At 42.6% G+C, this 22,725-nt stretch overlaps 2 protein-coding genes across 2 annotated transcripts; both read left to right on the top strand.

Moving 5' to 3' along the window:
- Positions 1 to 534: 534 nt before the first annotated feature.
- Positions 535 to 3,641, top strand: LOC311132214 (G-protein coupled receptor 26-like; the record flags this gene model as incomplete). The annotated part of the gene is made up of 3 exons (XM_084165439.1): positions 535 to 1,202; positions 1,415 to 1,528; positions 3,404 to 3,641. 3 exons carry the CDS (start codon positions 535 to 537, stop codon positions 3,639 to 3,641), a joined length of 1,020 nt encoding a protein of 339 aa, XP_084021565.1.
- Positions 3,642 to 11,406: 7,765 nt separating this feature from the next.
- LOC311132186 (carboxypeptidase Z-like) lies at positions 11,407 to 22,508 on the top strand. Its single transcript, XM_084165405.1, has 12 exons — positions 11,407 to 11,559; positions 12,063 to 12,095; positions 13,122 to 13,339; positions 13,551 to 13,707; positions 15,997 to 16,218; positions 18,468 to 18,697; positions 18,968 to 19,129; positions 19,936 to 20,094; positions 20,437 to 20,572; positions 21,137 to 21,276; positions 21,377 to 21,476; positions 21,577 to 22,508. Exons 1-12 carry the CDS (start codon positions 11,454 to 11,456, stop codon positions 21,924 to 21,926), a joined length of 2,013 nt encoding a protein of 670 aa, XP_084021531.1. The 5' UTR covers positions 11,407 to 11,453; the 3' UTR covers positions 21,927 to 22,508.
- The last annotated feature ends 217 nt before the right edge of the window (positions 22,509 to 22,725 follow it).

Here is a 22,725-nt window from a genome sequence, read left to right as displayed (position 1 = left end):
AAATAATAACTATGTTGTCAAACTCCATGGATGACGTTCTCTTTTTCCTCACGTGATAGATCATTTTAATATTAATATTCAAACGACTTCGCACTAGACAGGGCAGGCTCCAAACAGTCGTCTTGTTTAGTACGCATGTTCTGCGCACAAAGGCAGTTGGGTGCGTCGCAGTCCCACTGTTTTCATGCTGAGGTAGTTGTAGGAGGGAGAGGAGATATGAAACATTAGCCCATGTGTTACCCAAACGCTCAATTACACATACCATCGAATTCTGTTGCAAATACCTGTGTGGTGTGGGAGTAGAAAAATCCATACGTTTAAAGAAACGAAATGGTCTGGTGCTAGAGAGGCGCGCGGTTTCCCCACTTCAGCACTCTGGACAGCGCTCCACCAACTTGGAGACGGCGAAACTTGTAGGAGTTAAATTCGGGAATGAGGACCTTGGAGATAAATGACGGCGGAATCATGGTGGATATTAAGTGTATATTATCTACAGGTGCATGCAAAACGCAAGTTGACTTTTTCAAGTGAGATATGGACTTTGCGGAAATTATCTTCGCGTTGTTCATCGTTGTGGTCGCAATTGTGTCGTTGTTGTCGAACTTGCTGGTGCTGCTATGTTTTGTCCAGAGCACCGAGATCCGCCGACAGGTGCCGGGTATATTCATCATGAACTTGTCTTTTTGCAACATACTTATCACCCTTTTAAACATGCCATCGACATTGGTGGGGATTGTCAGAAACCACCAGCCTTTTGGGGATTGCCTTTGCCATACAGTTAGCTTTCTGGAGACCTTTTTGACTGCGAACACTATGTTGAGTATGGCAGCACTCAGTATAGACCGGTGGATAGCGGTGGTCTTTCCCTTGAGCTACTCCAGTAAAATGCGCTACAAGGATGCAGTGATCATGATGTGCTACTCGTGGCTCCACTCCCTCACGTTTTCCCTCATCGCCCTCCTGTTTTCCTGGGTTGACTATAGCCACATCTACGCCTCGTGCACATTGCATTTGAGCGAGGAGAGCGACAGGATGAAGTTTACCATTTTCACCGTCGTTTTCCACGCCAGCAGTTTCATGCTCTCCCTTCTGATCCTGTGCTTCACCTATCTGAAGGTGTTAAAGGTTGCACGCTTCCACTGCAAGAGGATTGACGTTATAACCATGCAGACCCTGTTCTTGCTGGTGGATATTCACCCATCGTACGTATGCTCCTTTACTTAAGAGGTGTGCAATCAATAGCCGTTACAATGAGCAGTAATAGCTTTCCAGTAGGCTATGATGGAGGTTATAGTGTCAACCCTGAGGAAACATGCTTAGAAGGTGTTAAAAAAAGAGAAATATAATCATATTCAATGTAGAATGTTTTGTCATTTATTCTGTTGGACTAATATCAGTTAATTCCTATTTTCAGTGTGAAACAAAGGTGTCTGGTAGAGCAAAAGAGAAGGAAACAGAGAGCCACCAAGAAAATCAGCATTTTCATTGGGTCGTTCATTATCTGTTTTGCTCCCTATGTTATTACAAGGTAAGTGGGTTTCCAGTAAACTGGGATACAGGCAGCTGAACAAACAGGAGTTTCATTCACCTACCATAAACACACATTATTAAAGGGGTTATTATGTAGGTTATGAGATTAACACATCACCAGGTGAACAGACTTTGATAATAAAACTCAGCTTATGAATAGTAAAGATATAGGCTATCATCGAAGGGTTTACATTGTTTAATAACTTTGCCACCCAGCAAAATAACTGAAAAATGATTAAACAAAATTCAGTTGAAAGGTGAGGCAGTACACACGCAAGATTGAGCAATGCACAACTGAAGCTTTAATTCAATTTCACCCAATGAGGGTTTTTGCATGTTTATGACAATGATCTCCATCTGAATCTGAAACATCCTTCATTAAACAATCCATTATCTGTTATCAAGTAATTTCACTGAACCACCATGAGATGACAGTTATCACACAAAGAGGCTTTTATTTCCAAGAACGCACAGCATGTCCTAGAGCAGGGTTTCCCAAACTCGGTCCTGGAGACCCCCCTGCGTGCATGTTTTGTTTTTTGCTCTAGCACTACACAGCTGATTCAAATAACCAATTAATCATCAAGCTTGGATTATTTCAATCAGCTGTGTAGTGCTAGGGCAAAAACCAAAATGTGCACCCCTTGGGGTCCCCAGGACCGAGTTTGGAAAAGCTTGGCCTAGAGGGAATATAGCAATGTAGTTTACATTTGAGCAAACGCTCTTATCCAGAGCAACTTACAGGAGCAATTATGATTAAGTGCCTTGCTCAAGGGCACATCGGCAGATTTTGCCTAGTCAGCTCGGGGATTCAAACCAGCAACCTTTCGGTTACTGTCTCAACCTCTTAACCGCTAGGCTACCACCCAGTAGTTGTGGGCTGGTGCCTGGCTAGGAATAACAGGAGTTCCATAGAAGTGTTGCCATTTTATAGCAAGTTTGCTGCAATTCTACACATTTTGCCATAGGGTGGAGAGAAATGTTTGAAGTTTTAATATGAGACTAACTAATGGGGGCCCCCCGGCCGGTAATTCGACCATGATAACAAGTTTAGATAGCTGGCCACTAAACTAACTTAGCAATCAAACAAATGTTAGCTGACATGGGCTAATTGACTGACTATCAGTGACTGACATAACAAGAGAAAAACTGCTGATGCACAACCAAATGTCGAAAATGCTCCTTGTGTATTCTACTATTCTAACTCGCAACAGTAAGTTGATACTCCGACTGAGTTCCCCCAAAATTAAAATGACTTATTTATTTATTTTGGCAAATTGATCCGAGGACCTTCCAAAGGGGGGGCCCGCCAGTTGCCCATCCCTAGTTTAGACAGTGTGTGTGGGGCTGAAAGGTGGGGTCTAGAGAGGGTTGGGGTTGGAATAATGAAACAAATGATGGAGGAAAATGTACGTAATTGGCAACCTTTCACCCCCTGTGCACCTCTGAAATAGTCGGAATGACCTCAGGAAGGGAAAATAGCTGCTTATTTCCAGGATTTATCCTCTATCACTCAACTGCTTCATTGGCATTTCTGCATATACCTATGGGCAAGAATATTGTAGCAATGTTCAGCTTATACATATTTATTTTCGAAGAAAAGTTTGTACGTTATTATTTCCTTAAGTATAATGCTTTGTTGCCCAAGGTGTTTTTCTGGCCCATCCATAAAACCTAATTTATTCTATTGTACCTTGTAACCTTAGAGCCTCATGGCATTTCATAGAATAACAACTGAATTATCACCAAACACTCTCGAAAGCAAACAGAACAATGCCTGCAAGATAAATACCATGCTTTGAATATCGGATAACATTTACCCTTTCTAAAAGGCTATTTGCGAACTCTAACTTGGCCTCTGCCTTCTCCTCAGGTTGACCGAGCTGCTTCCCTTCGTGGGCATCAACCGCCACTGGGGAATCGTCAGTAAGTGCCTGACATACAGCAAGGCCGCGTCCGACCCCTTTGCCTACTCCCTCCTGCGTCTACAGTACAAGAAGGTCCTGGTAACCGTCGCCAACCGGTTGCTGCGCCGTGACCTGTACCCCTCATCTGGCCACAACAGCTCTCTGGACACAGAGAACGACTACACTCTCCAGAGGATCAGTTAATGGCACCATTTTGGACATAACAAATATACCACAGACAGACAGACCCAAAATAAAGGTTTCCTCATGGAAAGAGGGAGGGAGGTGAGAGAGAGAAGGAAGAGAGAGAGAGAAAGAGAGAGAGAGAGAGAGAGAGGGGGGGGGGAAAGAGAGAGAGAGAGAGAGATAGAGAGAGAGGGGGGGGGGAAAGAGAGATAGAGAGAGAGAGAGAGAGGGGGGGGGGGGAAGAGAGAGAGAGAGAGAGATAGAGAGAGGGAAAGATAGGTTGTGGGAGGGGAAGAGGAGGATGAGGTGGATAGAATGAGACAGCAGGAAAACAGGCGGGGTAGACGGATGAAGAGAGGGCAAGATGGATAGACTGCACAGAGAATGATCGCATTCACGGACGTTTGCTCCAGATGATATTGGTAAACAAGGGAGTCTGATGATCCATGATTCACTGGCAAAGCCACACTCACTCACACACGCACACCCAGAGCCAGAATCAAATGAATCAATGTTATTGAATCAGCCAGGGGCTCGGTCAAATCATAAAGGGAGGGACACTCCACTAGAGACTGAATGCTAGTGGGCTCTTATAAAGCCTCTTTATAAAGGAAATGTCATAGCCACGTTTACAGACCTTTTGACACCCATATAGAATACAGGGACATGCTATGAAGGTTATTAATCTCTCGTGGACAGATGCACGTAACATAAATGGTAGTAGCAGCTGTCGACAGACTGTGGGATGCCATGACTAACGAGGAACTTTGTTCCGGTTGTCTGATTTTTTGTCACTGATCACTTGGACAAATCACGATTTTGCAGGTATCTTTCGAATTTCGGAAGGGGAGGGGACATTTGGGCCACAGACTTGCCCTAAACTGGCTGAGAGTTTTCGTATAGAGGGGTGGAGACTTCGTTGGTCTCATTAGTATATTTTATAACACATCTCCCCCAGAACTTAGTGGAGGATCTGACAAGATTCGCAAGATGTTCATTCTGGGTGTCAACGGTACAGAGTGGAAGATGGGAAAGCTTAGCTAGCGGCTGACCAGTAGCCATCCGGGCACTGGTGCAATTTCAAGGGGCAAGTTAAAATATGTGAACTTCTCAATTAATGGTACTCGCTGTGGCAAGTGCTGCCAACTAGATGGCCATGTTATGTAGCCTATGGACTGTGTTTTAGACTACTACTGCAGTTGCTCACAATTTCACATCAATCACTGGATATTGATGCACTTTGTATTTCTCTCAGAGCTACTAGTTACAAGAGCCAAAAGCAAATGCCATCATGTTTACTATGATAGCGTGTTGTAACTGATTATAAACTGGGTGGTTCGAGCCGTGAATGCTGATTGGCTGACAGGCGTGGTATATCAGACCATATACCACGGGTATGACAAAACGTTTATTTTTACTGCTCTAATTACGTTGGTAACCAGTTTATAATAGCAATAAGGCACATTGGAGGTTTGTGGTATATGGCCAGTATACCATGGCTAAGGGCTGTATCCAGGCACTCTGCCCTTAGCCGTGGTATATTGGCCATATACCACACCCCCTCATGCCTTATATCTTAAATGTACTACAGGTATAAAGATACTTTTGACTGAAATAGATTTGTACTATTGTATATTTAGTAACATACTTTATTCTGCCAGGTGATTGCTGGAAATGTTTATATGGATATTTATAAATACCGGATGTTATCTTTATCAAACTATTTTGCACTGTATGAGAAACCATAATATTTATTTGTTTAAATGATCTTAAAACAAAAGAGACGTGCTATAGCGGAAGAATGTTATGTTCAAGTAAGTGCTTTAAAACACGTTATTGTGTTTGTGCCAGTATTCAACATATGACTGTTTGGCTTTACAATAGAGTTGCTTTATCAGAACCTGTTTCTTTATATGCACCAGGCACAAGACTATTTCATTCTGCAGGCCTATGCCACTTGCTGTACTTTGGCAGTATGTGAGTAAAGCTGTTTGTGAAAAACGTGCAATAAAGCTGTCAAATAACAAGCATCCTTTGATACATATTGCCATATGACAAGAGAGGCATGTAGAAGCATATCTAATATCTAATGCCCATCTGGGGATGTCATGTTGGCAGATGTATTACCAGCTGTTTTGCAGGTGCCAGAGGCTGTTCAATGTTTGTGCCACCACACCTCAAATAATCCAATAGGAATGTCAAGAAGTAGGATATGTAGGGGAGAGTGGGGTAAATTGGGCCATTTTTAAACATTCAGCATCACTCCGTCAAGGGAAATATGGTATTCTTTCTAACAAAGATATCTACATATACAGTGCCCTCTATAATTATTGGGACAGTGAAGCATTTCTTTCTTATTTTGTCTCCACACTCCAAAAATGTGGATTTGAAATCAAACAATGACTATGAGGTTAAAGTGCAGACTGAGCTTTAATTTGAGGGTATTTTCACCCATATCGAGTGAACCGTTTAGAAATTACACTTTTTGTACAGCAAAAGCATTGGGACAAATTCACTTATGTGTGTATTAAAGTAGTCAAAAGTTATTAAGTCCCATATTCATAGCACACAATGACTCCATCAAGCTTGTGACTCTACACATTTGTTGAATGCATTTGCTCTATGCTTTGGTTGTGTTTCAGATTATATTGTGTCCAATAGAAATTAATGGTAAATAATGTATTGTGTCATTTTGGAGACACTTTTATTGTACATAAGAATATAATATGTTTCTAAACACTTCTACATTCATGTGGATGCTACCATGATTATCGATAATCCTGAATGAATCGTGAATAATGATGAGTGAAAAAAGTTAGATGTACAAATATCATACCCCCAAGACATGCTAACCTCTCACCATTACAATAACGGGGGAGGGTATCATTTTTTTAGGGGGTATGATATTTGTACAAGAAGGTCCTGGTAACCGTCGTCAACCGGTTGCTGCGCCGTGACCTGTACCCCTCGTCTGGCCACAACAGCTCTCTGGACACAGAGAACGACTACACTCTCCAGAGGATCAGTTAATGGCAACATTTTGTCCCAATACTTTTGATCCCCTAAAATGGGGGGACTATTTACAAAAAGTTCTGTAATTTCTAAATGGTTCACCTGATATGAATGAACTTCAACCTCATAGTCATTGTTTAATTTCAAATCCAAACGTTTTAAGTATAGAGCCAAAAGAAGAAAAATGCTTCACTGTCCCAAATATTACAGAGGGCATTGTATTTCAGGATGTTGTGTATCCCTGGAAATAATCAGAATTCATGTAAACATTACATATTTCAAAACATAGCTTATCCAAAAAAAAGTGGTCTCTTGGCACAACTTACACCGGGTATGGGGTAAGTTAAGCAGCGGGACAAGGTAAGTTAAGCAGCGGGACAGGGTAAGTTAAGCAGCGGGACAAGGTAAGTTAAGCAGCGGGACAGGGTAAGTTAAGCAGCGGGACAAGGTAAGTTAAGCAGCGGGACAGGGTAAGTTAAGCAGCGGGACAGGGTAAGTTAAGCAGCGGGACAGGGTAAGTTAAGCAGCGGGACAGGGTAAGTTAAGCAGCGGGACAAGGTAAGTTAAGCAGCGGGACAAGGTAAGTTAAGCAGCGGGACAGGGTAAGTTAAGCAGCGGGACAAGGTAAGTTAAGCAGCGGGACAGGGTAAGTTAAGCAGCGGGACAAGGTAAGTTAAGCAGCGGGACAGGGTAAGTTAAGCAGCGGGACAGGGTAAGTTAAGCAGCGGGACAGGGTAAGTTAAGCAGCGGGACAGGGTAAGTTAAGCAGCGGGACAAGGTAAGTTAAGCAGCGGGACAGGGTAAGTTAAGCAGCGGGACAAGGTAAGTTAAGCAGCGGGACAGGGTAAGTTAAGCAGCGGGACAGGGTAAGTTAAGCAGAGGGACAGGGTAAGTTAAGCAGCGGGACAGGGTAAGTTAAGCAGCGGGACAGGGTAAGTTAAGCAGCGGGACATGGTAAGTTAAGCAGCGGGACAGGGTAAGTTAAGCAGCGGGACAGGGTAAGTTAAGCAGCGGGACAGGGTAAGTTAAGCAGCGGGACAGGGTAAGTTAAGCAGCGGGACAGGGTAAGTTAAGCAGCGGGACAAGGTAAGTTAAGCAGCGGGACAGGGTAAGTTAAGCAGCGGGACAAGGTAAGTTAAGCAGCGGGACAGGGTAAGTTAAGCAGCGGGACAAGGTAAGTTAAGCAGCGGGACAGGGTAAGTTAAGCAGCGGGACAGGGTAAGTTAAGCAGAGGGACAGGGTAAGTTAAGCAGCGGGACAGGGTAAGTTAAGCAGCGGGACAGGGTAAGTTAAGCAGCGGGACAGGGTAAGTTAAGCAGCGGGACAGGGTAAGTTAAGCAGCGGGACAGGGTAAGTTAAGCAGCGGGACAGGGTAAGTTAAGCAGCGGGACAGGGTAAGTTAAGCAGCGGGACAGGGTAAGTTAAGCAGCGGCACAAGGTAAGTTAAGCAGCAGGACAGGGTAAGTTAAGCAGCGGGACAGGGTAAGTTAAGCAGCGGGACAGGGTAAGTTAAGCAGCGGGACAAGGTAAGTTAAGCAGCGGGACAAGGTAAGTTAAGCAGCGGGACAGGGTAAGTTAAGCAGCGGGACAGGGTAAGTTAAGCAGCGGGACAGGGTAAGTTAAGCAGCGGGACAGGGTAAGTTAAGCAGCGGGACAGGGAAAGTTAAGCAGCGGGACAGGGTAAGTTAAGCAGCGGGACAGGGTAAGTTAAGCAGCGGGACAGGGTAAGTTAAGCAGCGGGACAGGGTAAGTTAAGCAGCGGGACAGGGTAAGTTAAGCAGCGGGACAGGGTAAGTTAAGCAGCGGGACAGGGTAAGTTAAGCAGCGGCACAAGGTAAGTTAAGCAGCAGGACAGGGTAAGTTAAGCAGCGGGACAGGGTAAGTTAAGCAGCGGGACAGGGTAAGTTAAGCAGCGGGACAAGGTAAGTTAAGCAGCGGGACAAGGTAAGTTAAGCAGCGGGACAGGGTAAGTTAAGCAGCGGGACAGGGTAAGTTAAGCAGCGGGACAGGGTAAGTTAAGCAGCGGGACAGGGTAAGTTAAGCAGCGGGACAAGGTAAGTTAAGCAGCGGGACAGGGTAAGTTAAGCAGCGGGACAAGGTAAGTTAAGCAGCGGGACAAGGTAAGTTAAGCAGCGGGACAGGGTAAGTTAAGCAGCGGGACAGGGTAAGTTAAGCAGCGGGACAGGGTAAGTTAAGCAGCGGGACAGGGAAAGTTAAGCAGCGGTACAGGGTAAGTTAAGCAGCGGGACAGGGTAAGTTAAGCAGCGGGACAGGGTAAGTTAAGCAGCGGGACAGGGTAAGTTAAGCAGCGGGACAGGGTAAGTTAAGCAGCGGGACAGGGTAAGTTAAGCAGCGGGACAGGGTAAGTTAAGCAGCGGGACAGGGTAAGTTAAGCAGCGGCACAAGGTAAGTTAAGCAGCGGGACAGGGTAAGTTAAGCAGCGGGACAGGGTAAGTTAAGCAGCGGGACAGGGTAAGTTAAGCAGCCTACACATTTCTTAAAACCATGTCTATCTTTACTCCCCAAACACAATCAGAATCGCCTTTTGTCTTTTAATTATTACAAACCTGCAAAATAAAGTTCTGAACTGGTTCAACTTCAACCCCAAAAACAGTACCGGTTTATATCATTCCAACAGTTCCTTTTGATTATTATTATTTTACCCCCCTTTTCTCCCCAATTTCGATCTTATCTCATCGCTGCAACTCCCCAACGGGCTCAGGAGAAGCGAAGGTCGAGTCATGCGTCCTCCGAAATATGACCCACCAACCCGCGCTGCTTCTTAACACCCGCTCGCTTAACCCGGAAGCCAGCTGCACCAATGTGCAGTCCCTACGGGACTCCCAGTCACAGCCGGTTGTGGATCGAACCCCAGGCTGTAGTGACGCAGCAACACTGCGATGCAGTGCCTTAGACTGCTGCGCCACTCGGGAGGCCCCTAACAAAGCAGCTTGCTATTGAGCGGGCAAGCTATTGTTTACATGCGCGATGGACAGACAAGTGCAGGGTGCGAGATGCGACTGAAATTTTGCAGGTGGGGAGAGCAAGAGAGGATGGAGGAGGAGGCTTGGCCCACATAATTATACCTACGGATGAGTGGCTTCTACGGAGGAACTTGGAATATCTTTGAACTTCCAAGAGTTGGCTTAACATTGAACCAGAGCTAGCTAGCTAACAAGCTTGTGTGTGCAGAGCAGCAACAGAATTAAAAACACGTCTTACCTTTTTGTAGTTAATAAATTAAATGTGAAACATGATAACTACAGTATCCTTAACTAACATTGAAAATGTTAATCCATTCTTCTCTAATTAAAAATCTCTCCCTAATTTCTGAATCATGCTTGTAACGTCAATAGGCTACATTAGCCTAAGCTTCTGAGGGGAGGGGCAGGTAGCCTACACGCACACACTGGCAAATATTTTCAGCTGGCAGGCAGACACTGGAATACGTTTCTGAGTGACAGAGTGAGGGCTTTACATAAGGTGCCTTGTAGCATTTTTTATGGGACTGAAAAAAATTACTGGAACGTAAAATAACGTTATTAACCGGTTCCCATGCTTTTAAAATAACGGTTATGTTCCAGAACAGTATAGATCACATTCATTCCCAGTTCTGACTGTGTTCCTCAAGAAAAAATAAAATCTGTTTTCGGTTCTGCTCCCTTAACCGATTCCAACCCCTGATTAGCCCACACAGCTACAAGGACACACTTTCATCCTAGGTTTAGGACCTCATATTAAAGTTTATAGAGACCCTAACTGATGTATACAATCTTAAAATAATCTCCTTTGGTTTAAATACAAGCATCATGAAACCTCTAACACAATAAATTCATTTGACTTGGTGAAAATCTGTTCTTTGGACCTAACTTGCTTACCACTTTTTCCATGTGGTTTCTTCCTTCACAGACTCCATGAAATAATGACCTCTTCCTAAATATTTGATCAACTGATTAATTTTGTGTATGGTTTCCTAGAAACAAGGTGGCTCAATTTACCCCTTTGGTCCAATTTACCCCACTCTCCCCCATGCTGAACATACCCCTTTGGTCCAATTTACCCCACTCTCCCCCATGCTGAACATACCCCTTTGGTCCAATTTACCCCACTCTCCCCCATGCTGAACATACCCCTTTGGTCCAATTTACCCCACTCTCCCCCATGCTGAACATACCCCTTTGGTCCAATTTACCCCACTCTACCCTATGCTGACGTTCTTCAAAGCATATTGCTGATTGGTTGAAAGGGATCAAAGGACTTGCTCGAGCAAGGACTAAAGGACTGGAAAAACGCGCCAAGAAAAACACAAATCGGTGCTATTCGAAATCATTGGGAAGTCCCTACCCAATTGAAGTTGAGATGTCGAGTGGTTAAGGTGAGGGTTATGGTTATGGTTAAGGGTAAGGGTAGGAGTTAAGGTTAGGGGTCGTCCTAAAGATCCCGGATAGCACTGACGGAAAAAAATAGTGGCCTATTATTTTACAGAGAATGTCCACTGTTCACATAATCCAATACATACATTTTGAGGTAAGAAATTAAAAGGTTAAAATTGAATAAGAAAGTGGTGGAAATGGTTGAGCAAAACTGTTTAGAGTATAGGAATTGGTAACAGGTGTATTTCAGAAAGTTTACTTGCGCAAGTTTACTTGTTTTCAGGCACGATTCCCCCTCCATCCAGCCTTCCACTTCCGTCCGGAACATTTTCGTTTGTAATTTGATATTCAACCGTAATTCGTGTAATAAACTCACTTTTTAGGGAAGCCTTGAAAGTTTTCTTGCAATTAAGCACAGTAGCCTTGAGGTGCCACATCACAAAATATGGAATTTATACGGAGGAAAATGAAGACTATTGTTTTTCTGAATGCACTGGCAACAGTTGTCTGGTGTGCCCCTTCGCTCTGCGACCCTGAAGACGAATTTCTAGGTAAAGTAGGCCAACTCTGCTGTTTATGATAACGCACATGATGTGTTTGTGCATAGGAAAGAAATCATAGTGTTTCGGCTAGTTCTGAAATAAAAGTGCATGGTTCAGAAATATTTCATTATATCTCAGACAAGACATGCAAACTGTGATGCTTCTATTCACCATTTTTATTTACAAGCCAACAGTAACAAGAATAAAAAAATAACCTCGTGTCACAAATGAGTGCGAAATAAAATCCTTATTTTTCTTTAGAGAATTATTATAGAATTGTAGACTATAAAGATTGAGGTAGATATTCATCACTAGTGAGAGGTCACATGATCCAAAGAATGACAATTCTCAGCATGAATAAGTATTTACTGAAAGACAGACATTTGGGAGGAGAGATGGTGAAGCAAGATAAGAGCAGACTTTATATTGCCACAATAACGCTGGTGATAAATGCGATTCTGCCATCTAGTGTTAAATGCATGACAGCAACTAACAATAATTTTGTCTTTCAGGTAGCTTTTGCAAAGAACCAGAACCAGAACAACGTATGTAAATGTTATCTTCTTCAATAAATCCTTCAACTCATGTAAATGTGTTGTTTGTAAAGCCTTGGTGACAACATATGCTAAGGTTATTATGACCAACTCTGACTATTCTAAACCAATTGAAAGCATCCTAACATGATGTGTGCATTGCATCACAGTCACATAGCTTAGTACTTACTGTTCATACAGAAAGAAGGCCTAAAGGACCGTACATTTATAGCATGTTATCAAACCACAGGTTGAACTACCTATCACACTTTTAAAGATGAAGTCTTACTATGTGATTAGGCTAAATGGGATATTATGGCCTTAAGGCCGAGCTATCAATACTATTTTTGGATGATAAATGGCTGTATGAAATATTCACATTTTAATCTCCACTGATAATAGAAATATTTGAACTTGATAATTGTCAGTACTGCATAGAGGTAGCTAGCTATATGAGACAATAAAAAAGTTTTAGACAAAGGGATGGATTCTTGCATGCATATCCATATGACCATTTGATATCAGGTTATGTACGTTTTCCATGCCAAGGAAATTAGTAATGAGCCTTATTGTGTACTGAACATTTTAGCTATGTTTCTTAAACAAATGAACTGAGAACAAATGTAAAGGTACAAGAGCAAGAACAACTTGGCCAATACCCCTAAACATCCTGATTTACAATGGAGAGAACATATGGGCTCATAAGCAGCATCTTGCAAGCAGGTTAACACCACGCCTACCTGAAAATTATTTATAACAAACAAATTGTTCTAAGAATATTTTGCCACCCAACTTACAAAAGCATCCAAAGGTCTCACAGAAGTTAATTGCAAAGATTCCATAAAATTATAAGACAATAAATGGTATTATGACACATTGCATAATGATGTACATTACATGTAACCTATTGATGTAACGGTATGTATTCTATGCATTGATGATTCAACACGGTAAGCTACATTCAGATCACACTCACCATATAATACTGAATTTCTTCCATCTGTCCTGCTCCTTGGTTGCCTCTTTTTTTCTACCCAGCCAAGTGCATGGACATCATGATGAACTACTGCGACGACATGTCCTACACCCACACAATGTTCCCCAACATCCTGGGCCACAGGACCCGCGAGGAGGCTGAGCTGGGCCCCGAGTACCTCCTCCTCAGTGTGGTCCACAACTTGCTCAATGGAGAGTGCACCCCGGACATCCGCATGCTAGGCTGTTCAGTGCTGGTGCCTCGCTGCGAGAAGGAGAAGGTTTGATGCTAACAATGGATAACATAATAAAACCAGAGAATGTAACAACTTTCAATAATAAAAATACATTCAATTAAATTGCACTCTATATATACTCCCAACAATTTAATGGGTAAACCTAATAACCAACATTTCGGTAATGCAGTGCCTTCTTCAGTTAAAAAACCCAGCGCTTTCAATAATTGAATAACGTTTTATTTTATAATGTAAGGTGCTCAAGCCGTGCAGGAGTACGTGTGAGGCGGTGAGGAAGAACTGTCACCACGCCTTCGAGGGCATCGAGATGGCGTGGCCATACTTCCTGGACTGTGACCGCTTCTTTGTCAGTGACCAGGAGGGCTGTTACGACCCACTGGAGGGCCTACGAGGTAACGACCACAGTTTAACTGGTGTGTCATACAAATTAATATCAATCTATGATAGTGACAACAGTATGACACTAACTGTGTAGTATGATGTTGACTCAAATAATATTTTCATGCATAAAACAATCCCTTGAGCAAAATGTACAACTAGAGAGAACCATGTGTGTCAATATTATTACAAGATTATGTCAATGGCAACTGAGAATGCAGTTTCTATCCAGTGTCACGACTTCCACCGAAGCCTGCCTGAACCAGGAGAGGAGGCAGCTTCGGAGGAAGTCGTGACATCCAGATTAATGACAGTCGCCTGGTTACCACATGAGCCCTTGTGGCACACCTCAAGAATGTACTTAAACTATTTATAGGTCAATTCAAATGCCTTCTTACATTAACATTCACCGTTTTTTCAGATTATTTTATTATGCTGCAATCCTCTCAACACATGGACATATCTACTTTAAAACTTAGGCTTATGTGACCTAGAAATTATCTATATTTGTAGCAACTATACAAAGCCCTCAAAAAGAACCTATAAGCAAGATGTTAGAGATTTGACAACCGCAATAACATTATGTGTGAGCCATATGGGAACGTATGTAAATGTGTCACTTTGTTGGCACTAGGCAATGGCGTTAACATATCTGCCATTAATATCTTGCCTCGTACAAGATATATGATTTTTAACAAGTCTCTGAATTCACACTGATAGGTAACAGACAACTGTAGTATATGTTCACCAGAGCAGTAATCAGTCTAACTTGAGTTCAGTACATTATGTTTCTCCCTGTTCACCAGAGCAGTAATCAGTCTAACTTGAGTTCAGTACATTATGTTTCTCCCTGTTCACCAGAGCAGTAATCAGTCTAACTTGAGTTCAGTACATTATGTTTCTCCCTGTTCACCAGAGCAGTAATCAGTCTAACTTGAGTTCAGTACATTATGTTTCTCCCTGTTCACCAGAGCAGTAATCAGTCTAACTTGAGTTCAGTACATTATGTTTCTCCCTGTTCACCAGAGCAGTAATCAGTCTAACTTGAGTTCAGTACATTATGTTTCTCCCTGTTCACCAGAGCAGTAATCAGTCTAACTTGAGTTCAGTACATTATGTTTCTCCCTGTTCACCAGAGCAGTAATCAGTCTAACTTGAGTTCAGTACATTATGTTTCTCCCTGTTCACCAGAGCAGTAATCAGTCTAACTTGAGTTCAGTACATTATGTTTCTCCCTGTTCACCAGAGCAGTAATCAGTCTAACTTGAGTTCAGTACATTATGTTTCTCCCTGTTCACCAGAGCAGTAATCAGTCTAACTTGAGTTCAGTACATTATGTTTCTCCCTGTTCACCAGAGCAGTAATCAGTCTAACTTGAGTTCAGTACAGTGTTTCTCCCTGTTCACCAGAGCAGTAATCAGTCTAACTTGAGTTCAGTACATTATGTTTCTCCCTGTTCACCAGAGCAGTAATCAGTCTAACTTGAGTTCAGTACAGTTTTTCTCCCTGTAGCTGCAACCAACCAACCACTCCAGCTGTGTGATTGCTCTGAGTGTTATGAGTCCTCTCTTCCTGTGTACTCTCTCTCTCTGTTTATCTCTACAGCTGCTCTATGCCACCATTAACAAGTCCTACAGTAGCCTATACCGACACAATAACAGTTCATGTAGCCATTTTTGCTGAAATATATCATAAATATGCATATTATATATATGATGAGTATAGATATTCACACAGATGGTGGTACCACATTTTGCATAACAGCCTTTAGTGTAGTATGAAATCTGTTTCCAAAAATATATTTGATTCTAACTGAAACACAAGCAGATGTCTGGCAACCCTAGTAAGCTATGTAATTATTTCCATGCTGATATTTACTTTGTCTTATGTTTCAACTTTGTTCGGTTTCTTACCTTTTAGGTCTGACACATTTGCCTAAATGAGCACATTTATACAGGAGGGACGGGGCTAGAATGTAGACCTTTTCCACTTTCTGACATGAGATGAAAGACTAAGACCTCATTTAGTAATGGGGTATCTTGATATACACCCAATGAGGCGGTTTATTGAAGCATGGTTATGCTTTCAAATGTAACTTTTCTGTGACACTGAATCAAAAGTCACACTTGCTAGTTAATACAAAAGTGTCATAAACTGGCTTGGAACAATATTGACCTTTTATATGTTTGGTTACACTTTATAATAACTTCCACAAATAAGCAATTATACTTATAACTGTTAGGTGCTTATAAATGCTTTACAAATCACTATCATACAGTGTCACCATCTCTTGTTTATCATAGCGATACAGAAGGAAGCCCAGGCCAGTATAGGTAATACCTCTGAGAAGCCTCATACTGTCATCCAGTTCAGCTACCACTCTAATGCCCAGATGAACAGCATCCTGAAGAAGACTGCAGCAAGATGCCCTGAAATCGCCACGACCTACAGCATTGGCCGCAGTGGGGAGGGCAAAGACCTGCTAGTGATAGAGTTCTCAAACAACCCTGGAGTACATGAACTGCGTAAGTACTAACGGTCCTCTATGCGTTACAGTGTGAGTCCTGGGAATGCTATTTCTTAAACTGTGTATTATGTCTCTCAATGCTATTCAATTAGGGGCTGATTCCAACTTAGGAATTTACGCCATTCCTACGCACGCCTTTCCTACGCACTTCAGTATTTGGTATTCAGATTTACCTTATTCAGTCGCACAACGTGCCCTGCAGGTGTGGCTACCTTGCGTGCTCTGAATAAATGTAATTCAACTGCTGAAAACCCTCCTACTTGCTGGCCAACAGATTTCATTCAATAGGTTTTTCAGTACATTTATCTTAAGCCATCCCTTTAAATACGGTGTACCTTTTAGTTAGAATTTTGTTGACAGACTCGAGAGAACAAGTTCAGAATATTAGGGATCAATGAAAGAAAGCCATCTAAATATATGCATATTCGTCTCCGTTTCAGCACCAATTGGTAGATTTATAAATACTCTGATCTTGTAGATTATTTAGGTTTAGGAAAGTATTAAAGAGTAATAAAAAACAGGTTTGGAGAGCCTTTACGCATGACAGAAAGAAAACGGTGGTTTGATTCAACCCATGGTAATGTTGGAAGATTAGTGTACATATAATTATAATAGGGAGAATAGTGTACAATAGTAGACTATACCCTCGTCTGTTGCCTGCACTAACCATGGAACTGTGTGATGACATGGCCAAGATGACACGGCCAAGTATTGCGGCATTCGTTGGGTTACGGCTTGGTCTGCGCTCCGCTCCGTAACGATTTAATTAGCTTACATGTCATTTTTTGTATATTATCAACTGTTACTAATTATCCTTAGCAACAACCACACAGCCATGACCAAGGAAGCAAATGAATGTAAACTAAACAATGGAATTAAATGGAATGCTAATGTAGGCTATACAAACTGAAGGGAACTAACAGTCAATTGGCAGTTGAATATGTGTTGTTATTAGGCCTACTGATGGTCGATACTAATAGTGGTTAATATTTAACATGATAGAAATAGGACACAGAGAAAGTCGGGGTAGACTATCATTAAGATATTCGAGACTGCCCATCCCTGCAAGTTAAAAGGCCATACAATTTACATTCTGCATAATGGCACAGCATTTCATCATCTTTACTGTGTGAAAGTTGATATGTTGATATGCTTCAGTTTGCTGCCATGTGACTGGTTCTACATTTATCTCCAGCGATTATAAGGTCAAATAGATCTAAAACAAGTGTCATTTAACCTATATTTACAATTCCCTTATCCAAATGTATTACTCATGTACCTAGCTCGTATCAATATCTCTTATCGAGTTGTAAATTACAGTGCATAAAGAGTGGTGTTATTTCAATCGAAAAAATTAAGTAGATGCTTCTTCCACTTACCGGTAGGTTCGTTGGACCTTATTCATGGTTTCCTCGTGCGTAACGGTGATGGAATTATCAGGGAATTCTACTTTTTTTATCCCTTATTTTACCCGGTAAGTTGACTGAGAACACATTCTCATTTACAGCAACGACCTGGGGAATAGTTACAGGGGAGAGGGGGGATGAATGAGCCAATTGGAAGCTGGGGATGATTAGGTGGCCATGATGGTATAAGGGCCTGATTGGGAATGTAGCCAGGACACCGGGGTTAACACCCCTACTCTTACGATAAGTGCCATGGGATCTTTAGTGACCACAGAGAGTCAGAACACCTGTTTAACGTCCCATCCGAAAGACGGCACCCTACACAGGGCAATGTCCCCAATCACTGCCCTGGGTCATTGGGATATTTTTTCAGAGCAGAGGAAAGAGTGCCTCCTACTGGCCCTCCAACACCACTTCCAGCAGCATCTGGTCTCCCATCCAGGGACCAGGACCAACCCTGCTTAGATTCCGAGGCAAGTCAGCAGTGGGATGCATGGTCAGAATATGACGTATCTGTAGACACACCTCCGCCACACCTTCATTTATTTGAGCTCCACCCCGGTGAATAGCATGCTATTCTAATGCTTAAGTTCAAGGTCAGAATACACAGAGAGAAAAGTGCATAAAAAGGGGATTATGTTCCATTTACGCACGCTTAACTCGGGTCGGAATCGGGCCCTTAATTACTATGTCGCCAATGTCCACGTTTCTAAATGTTGCACATGACTGTAAGCTGCTGTCTTGGCCAAGTCTCCATTGAAAAACAGATAATTCATCTCAATGGACTTTCTGGTTGAAAGCATTTAAAAGAAGTCCCTATCCTGTCGCTCTATATCAACAGTTGAACCAGAGATGAAGTACATAGGAAACATGCATGGGAACGAGGTGCTGGGTCGCCAGCTGTTGATCTATCTGGCCCAGTACCTGTGTTCAGAGTACCTGCTGGGGAACCAGCGCGTCCAGACCCTGATCAACACCACGCGGATCCACATCCTGCCCTCCATGAACCCAGACGGTTACGAGCTGGCTGCCGCCGAGGTCCAGGACACCATCGACCCTGAGAACGAGGAGGTAGGTTGAATCGACGTTGTTGACACGTCATTTAAATATTTTGTTGTATTATCAATGTGTAAAACGAATTGCATTTGCCAGAAAGGTATTAATGTATTAGGGTATTAATGCAGTTTCCCAGCTTTTTTGGAAATTCAACAACGGGCCTCAATATTTGGTTTAAACTATGGCTGATTTCACATTACTTGACAACACAGATCCTACAGTATGCTTTGATATGTCTGCTGTGACTCACAGACCAACCTAACTACCACTGTATGAACTATACAGGCTCAGAACTACAACAGCTGGACCCTGGGTCGAGGCAACGCCCAGAACATTGACCTGAACAGGAACTTCCCTGACCTGACCGCCATCGTCTACAGCCGGCGCAGACACAGACGTTTCCGTAGCGACCACATCCCAATCCCAGACGCTTACTGGTTTGGTAAGGTACAGTATGAATTCCTATCCATTTACATCCATGCTTGCATTTTGTGTGGGATTTTATGCTTGCGGACAATAATACTGTCAGGGTTTCGGCCGAGGCTGCTCCTCCTCCTTGTTCGGGCAGGCTTCGGCGGTCGTCGTCTCCGGAGTACTAGCTGCCACCGTTCTATGTTTCGATGTTTGTTTGGTTTGGTCTGTTTGTACACCTGTTCATTGTTAGTGTTAATTATGTGTCCTATAAGTTCTCTTGGGTTTTGTCATGTGTTGTGTGTAATTGTTTCTTATGTCAGCAAGGGCTGGTAGTACTTCTCTCTCTCGTGTTTGTTTGGAGAGAGTGTCCGCACAGTGTGCGCATTTTGTTTTGTATTTTGAACTGTACTCAGTGTGCGTAAAGTTCGCTTGCCTTCCGGCTTGTATTAGCCGTGTGTCTTGTTTTCGTGTCTTCACTAAAGACTGTTGAACAAAGCCTCTGTTGTCCTGCGCTTGATTCCACACCACATCCACGCTCGAACCTGACAAATACATGCATCAAATATTGTGCAGTGACGACTGCTTTCAATGTAATTTGAAATTATTGATGTGTAATGTATCTTCAATGTTAGATATCAACGTTTGAATTGAGTTTTGATTACCAATCATTTTCATCACCAGTTTTAATTGAAAACTTGATGATTGGTAATAGTTGTTAACCGTCACCTGATTGTGCCGTGTTATGTCATCATTTCCAAAACCCTGTGTTGTATTGATGTGCCCAGCAAAAGATGTTGACTGTAATTGATATGCTCGTCTTTATGTGTGTCATAATGCAGGTAGCTCCAGAGGCATACGCAGTCATGAAGTGGATCAGATCCATTCCATTTGTGCTCTCAGCTAACTTCCACGGAGGGGAGCTGTTGGTGTCCTATCCCTACGACCTCTCCAAACACCCACTAGAGCAGACGATGTTCTCCCCCACGCCAGACGAACAGGTAAGCAGGACTGACAGCAACATGTACAGTCAATAGGACAACAGCACTCTCCAAGATGGACTGCACTTTAAGATCTGAAGTGTGTCTATTGCAGAGAGAAGTCCGATTGATTGTTCATGCTCTACATTTATAATGATTAATCACCCCATTCTTGGGATTTTTTAAATGTTTATTTCCTTGACAGTCATCATGTAACAGACATGTAAAGAAAGCAAAAAATGTATCTTAGCTGCTAACAAATCAAACTAACGTAACAAATAAAATGTGAAGGTAAACAGAACTACCAATTATATTTTGTATGAATACGACCAAAATAATATATTTTTTTATTTTTGGCTGCAGGTATTCAAGCAAATAGCGAGAACATATGCAGATGCCCATGCCACCATGTCAGAAAACTCCGGAAGGTGTGATAGCTTTGGCAGCATCGGCCAGGATGGCATCATAAATGGAGCAAAGTGGTACAGCTTTGCAGGTGGTAAGTTAAAAACAAACCAGTCAAATTAAATACAGTCCAGGACTGTTGAAGTAAAGATATAGCGGGTGGCTGGTGGCACCTTTAATTTGGGAGGACAGACTCATAGTAATGGCTGTAATGGAATGAATGGAATGGTATCAATCCATTCAGTCCATCACAGCTATTATTATCAAATGAAAGTTTCCTGGTCACGTACACTGTTTAGCAGGTGTTATAGCAGTGCAGTGAAATACTGATGTCACTAGCTCCCACCAATGCAGTCAAATGTCAAACAGCTGGAATGTAAAGAAAAGCAATAAATCAAGAACGGCGGGAAACAAACATTCTTATGAACCGTCCTCCCCTCACCAGCCTCCTGTGATTGAAATAGCTGATGCAGGCTCAATGAAAACTTGCACTTAATAAGCACGTTATATTATGAACTATGTCCGCCACCTGGTGGCGCCTTCAGTTATTGTCACTATTCTGAAGATGGCGAGTTTATCATTTCTATTACATTTACATTTTAGTCATTTAGCAGACGCTCTCATCACTGGTACATTGTGCTTCTCGTCATGTGACCAGGTATGCAGGACTTCAACTACCTCCACACTAACTGTTTTGAGGTGACGGTGGAGTTGGGCTGTGATAAGTTCCCAGCTGAGGGGGAGTTATACACTGGCTGGAAGGACAACAAAGAGGCTCTGCTCACATTCATGGAGTCGGTGAGAGACTTTAAAGCCAGCATTTCATTACAAAAACATCACTCCTTTTCACAAATCTGAGACGAGTTCTCCACTAACCCTGCGTCCCAATGTTTCCCAGGTCCACCGTGGAATAAAGGGAATAGTAAAGGATGAGGACGGGAACGGAATCAAAGGGGCAAGGATATCTGTCAGAGGAATAAGGCATGACATCACCACAGGTAATGTCAGCCTCTCCAATTGGTCATTTTCACCAGAAAATGTCAGTATGACTCTGGGTGGTAAGCATTAGATAAAAAAACGTCCTCACTCTCTCTCTAGCTGAAAACGGAGACTACTGGCGCCTGCTAACCGCCGGCATCCACATCCTGACCGCGTCTGCACCGGGCTACACCAGAGCCATGAAAAAGATCCACCTCCCGGCACGCATGCAGAAAGCAGGCCGGGTGGACTTTGTCCTGCAGAAGGCTGTGATGGAGCCTGACATGGAGGAGGACTATAGAATCCCGTCCATGGGGACCTATGAGCACTTCGACCCCTACAACCAGTTTGAGCGCTACACCATTAGCGAGCAGAACCAGAACAGAGAGGAGAGGCAGGAGAAACCGTGGTGGTGGAGCTACTTTAACCACGCCCATGGCTCCGCCCCCACCTGGCTTCTCAGAAACTAGCCCTTCCCCTAAATATAAATAGAATCCTCTATGGCTCCCACTCCTCCTATAACCTCCTTTCTCAACTCTGGTCCCCGATTACCATCAAGGGGTGCACAAAACTCCTACAAGTCAATACTAGCACACCTAATTCAATTAATCAAGGGCTTGATGATTAGTTCAATCACGTGTGCTTATATAGGGCTAGAACAAAAATTTGCAATCCTGGAGGTACTCCAGGACACTGCCCTACATGATCAAAGACTGGTTACTATTTAAGTTGAATATGATTTACATCATGCTATCATACAAGTGACACATTTTAGCGTTACTATTATTATCCTGTTGCTGCAAAGTTGTTATAACTGAAGCAAAATATAAAATAGCTAGTTGTACATGATAGCAATATGTAATCTTAATAAGGCATAGTTCATGTAAAGTGTTTTCTTCTAAAGGTAGCCTCCATTGTACAAGCTTTTGTCCTGTTATACTGCTTCACTTTATGACCATAATGCACCACAGGAAGGTTGAAAGGCTTAAACTATTTGTCTCTCCACCCGCACATATTTGTAGGTGTTTATAATAAAACATTATTAAAGAACATTAATTTGTTACTATCACTGCTGTCTACGGAGTCCCACCTTACTGAAACTTTGTTAAAGAGAAGCGTTGTTAACGAGTATGGTGCTTTTTAGTTCAATTTGACCTCACTTGCGGTTTTCCACTATGAGGTAAGTTTACTTCATGATAATACGGTAAAGTATCTCCTTCTCAGATAGTAACTGTCTCAGTTGTACTTTACAAGAAGTGTCCCTGAAAT

The sequence above is a fragment of the Coregonus lavaretus genome (assembly GCF_964263955.1).
Source record: "Coregonus lavaretus genome assembly, chromosome: 7".
In the NCBI taxonomy this organism is placed as follows: domain Eukaryota; kingdom Metazoa; phylum Chordata; class Actinopteri; order Salmoniformes; family Salmonidae; genus Coregonus; species Coregonus lavaretus.
This window is presented reverse-complemented; position numbering and strand designations above follow the sequence as displayed.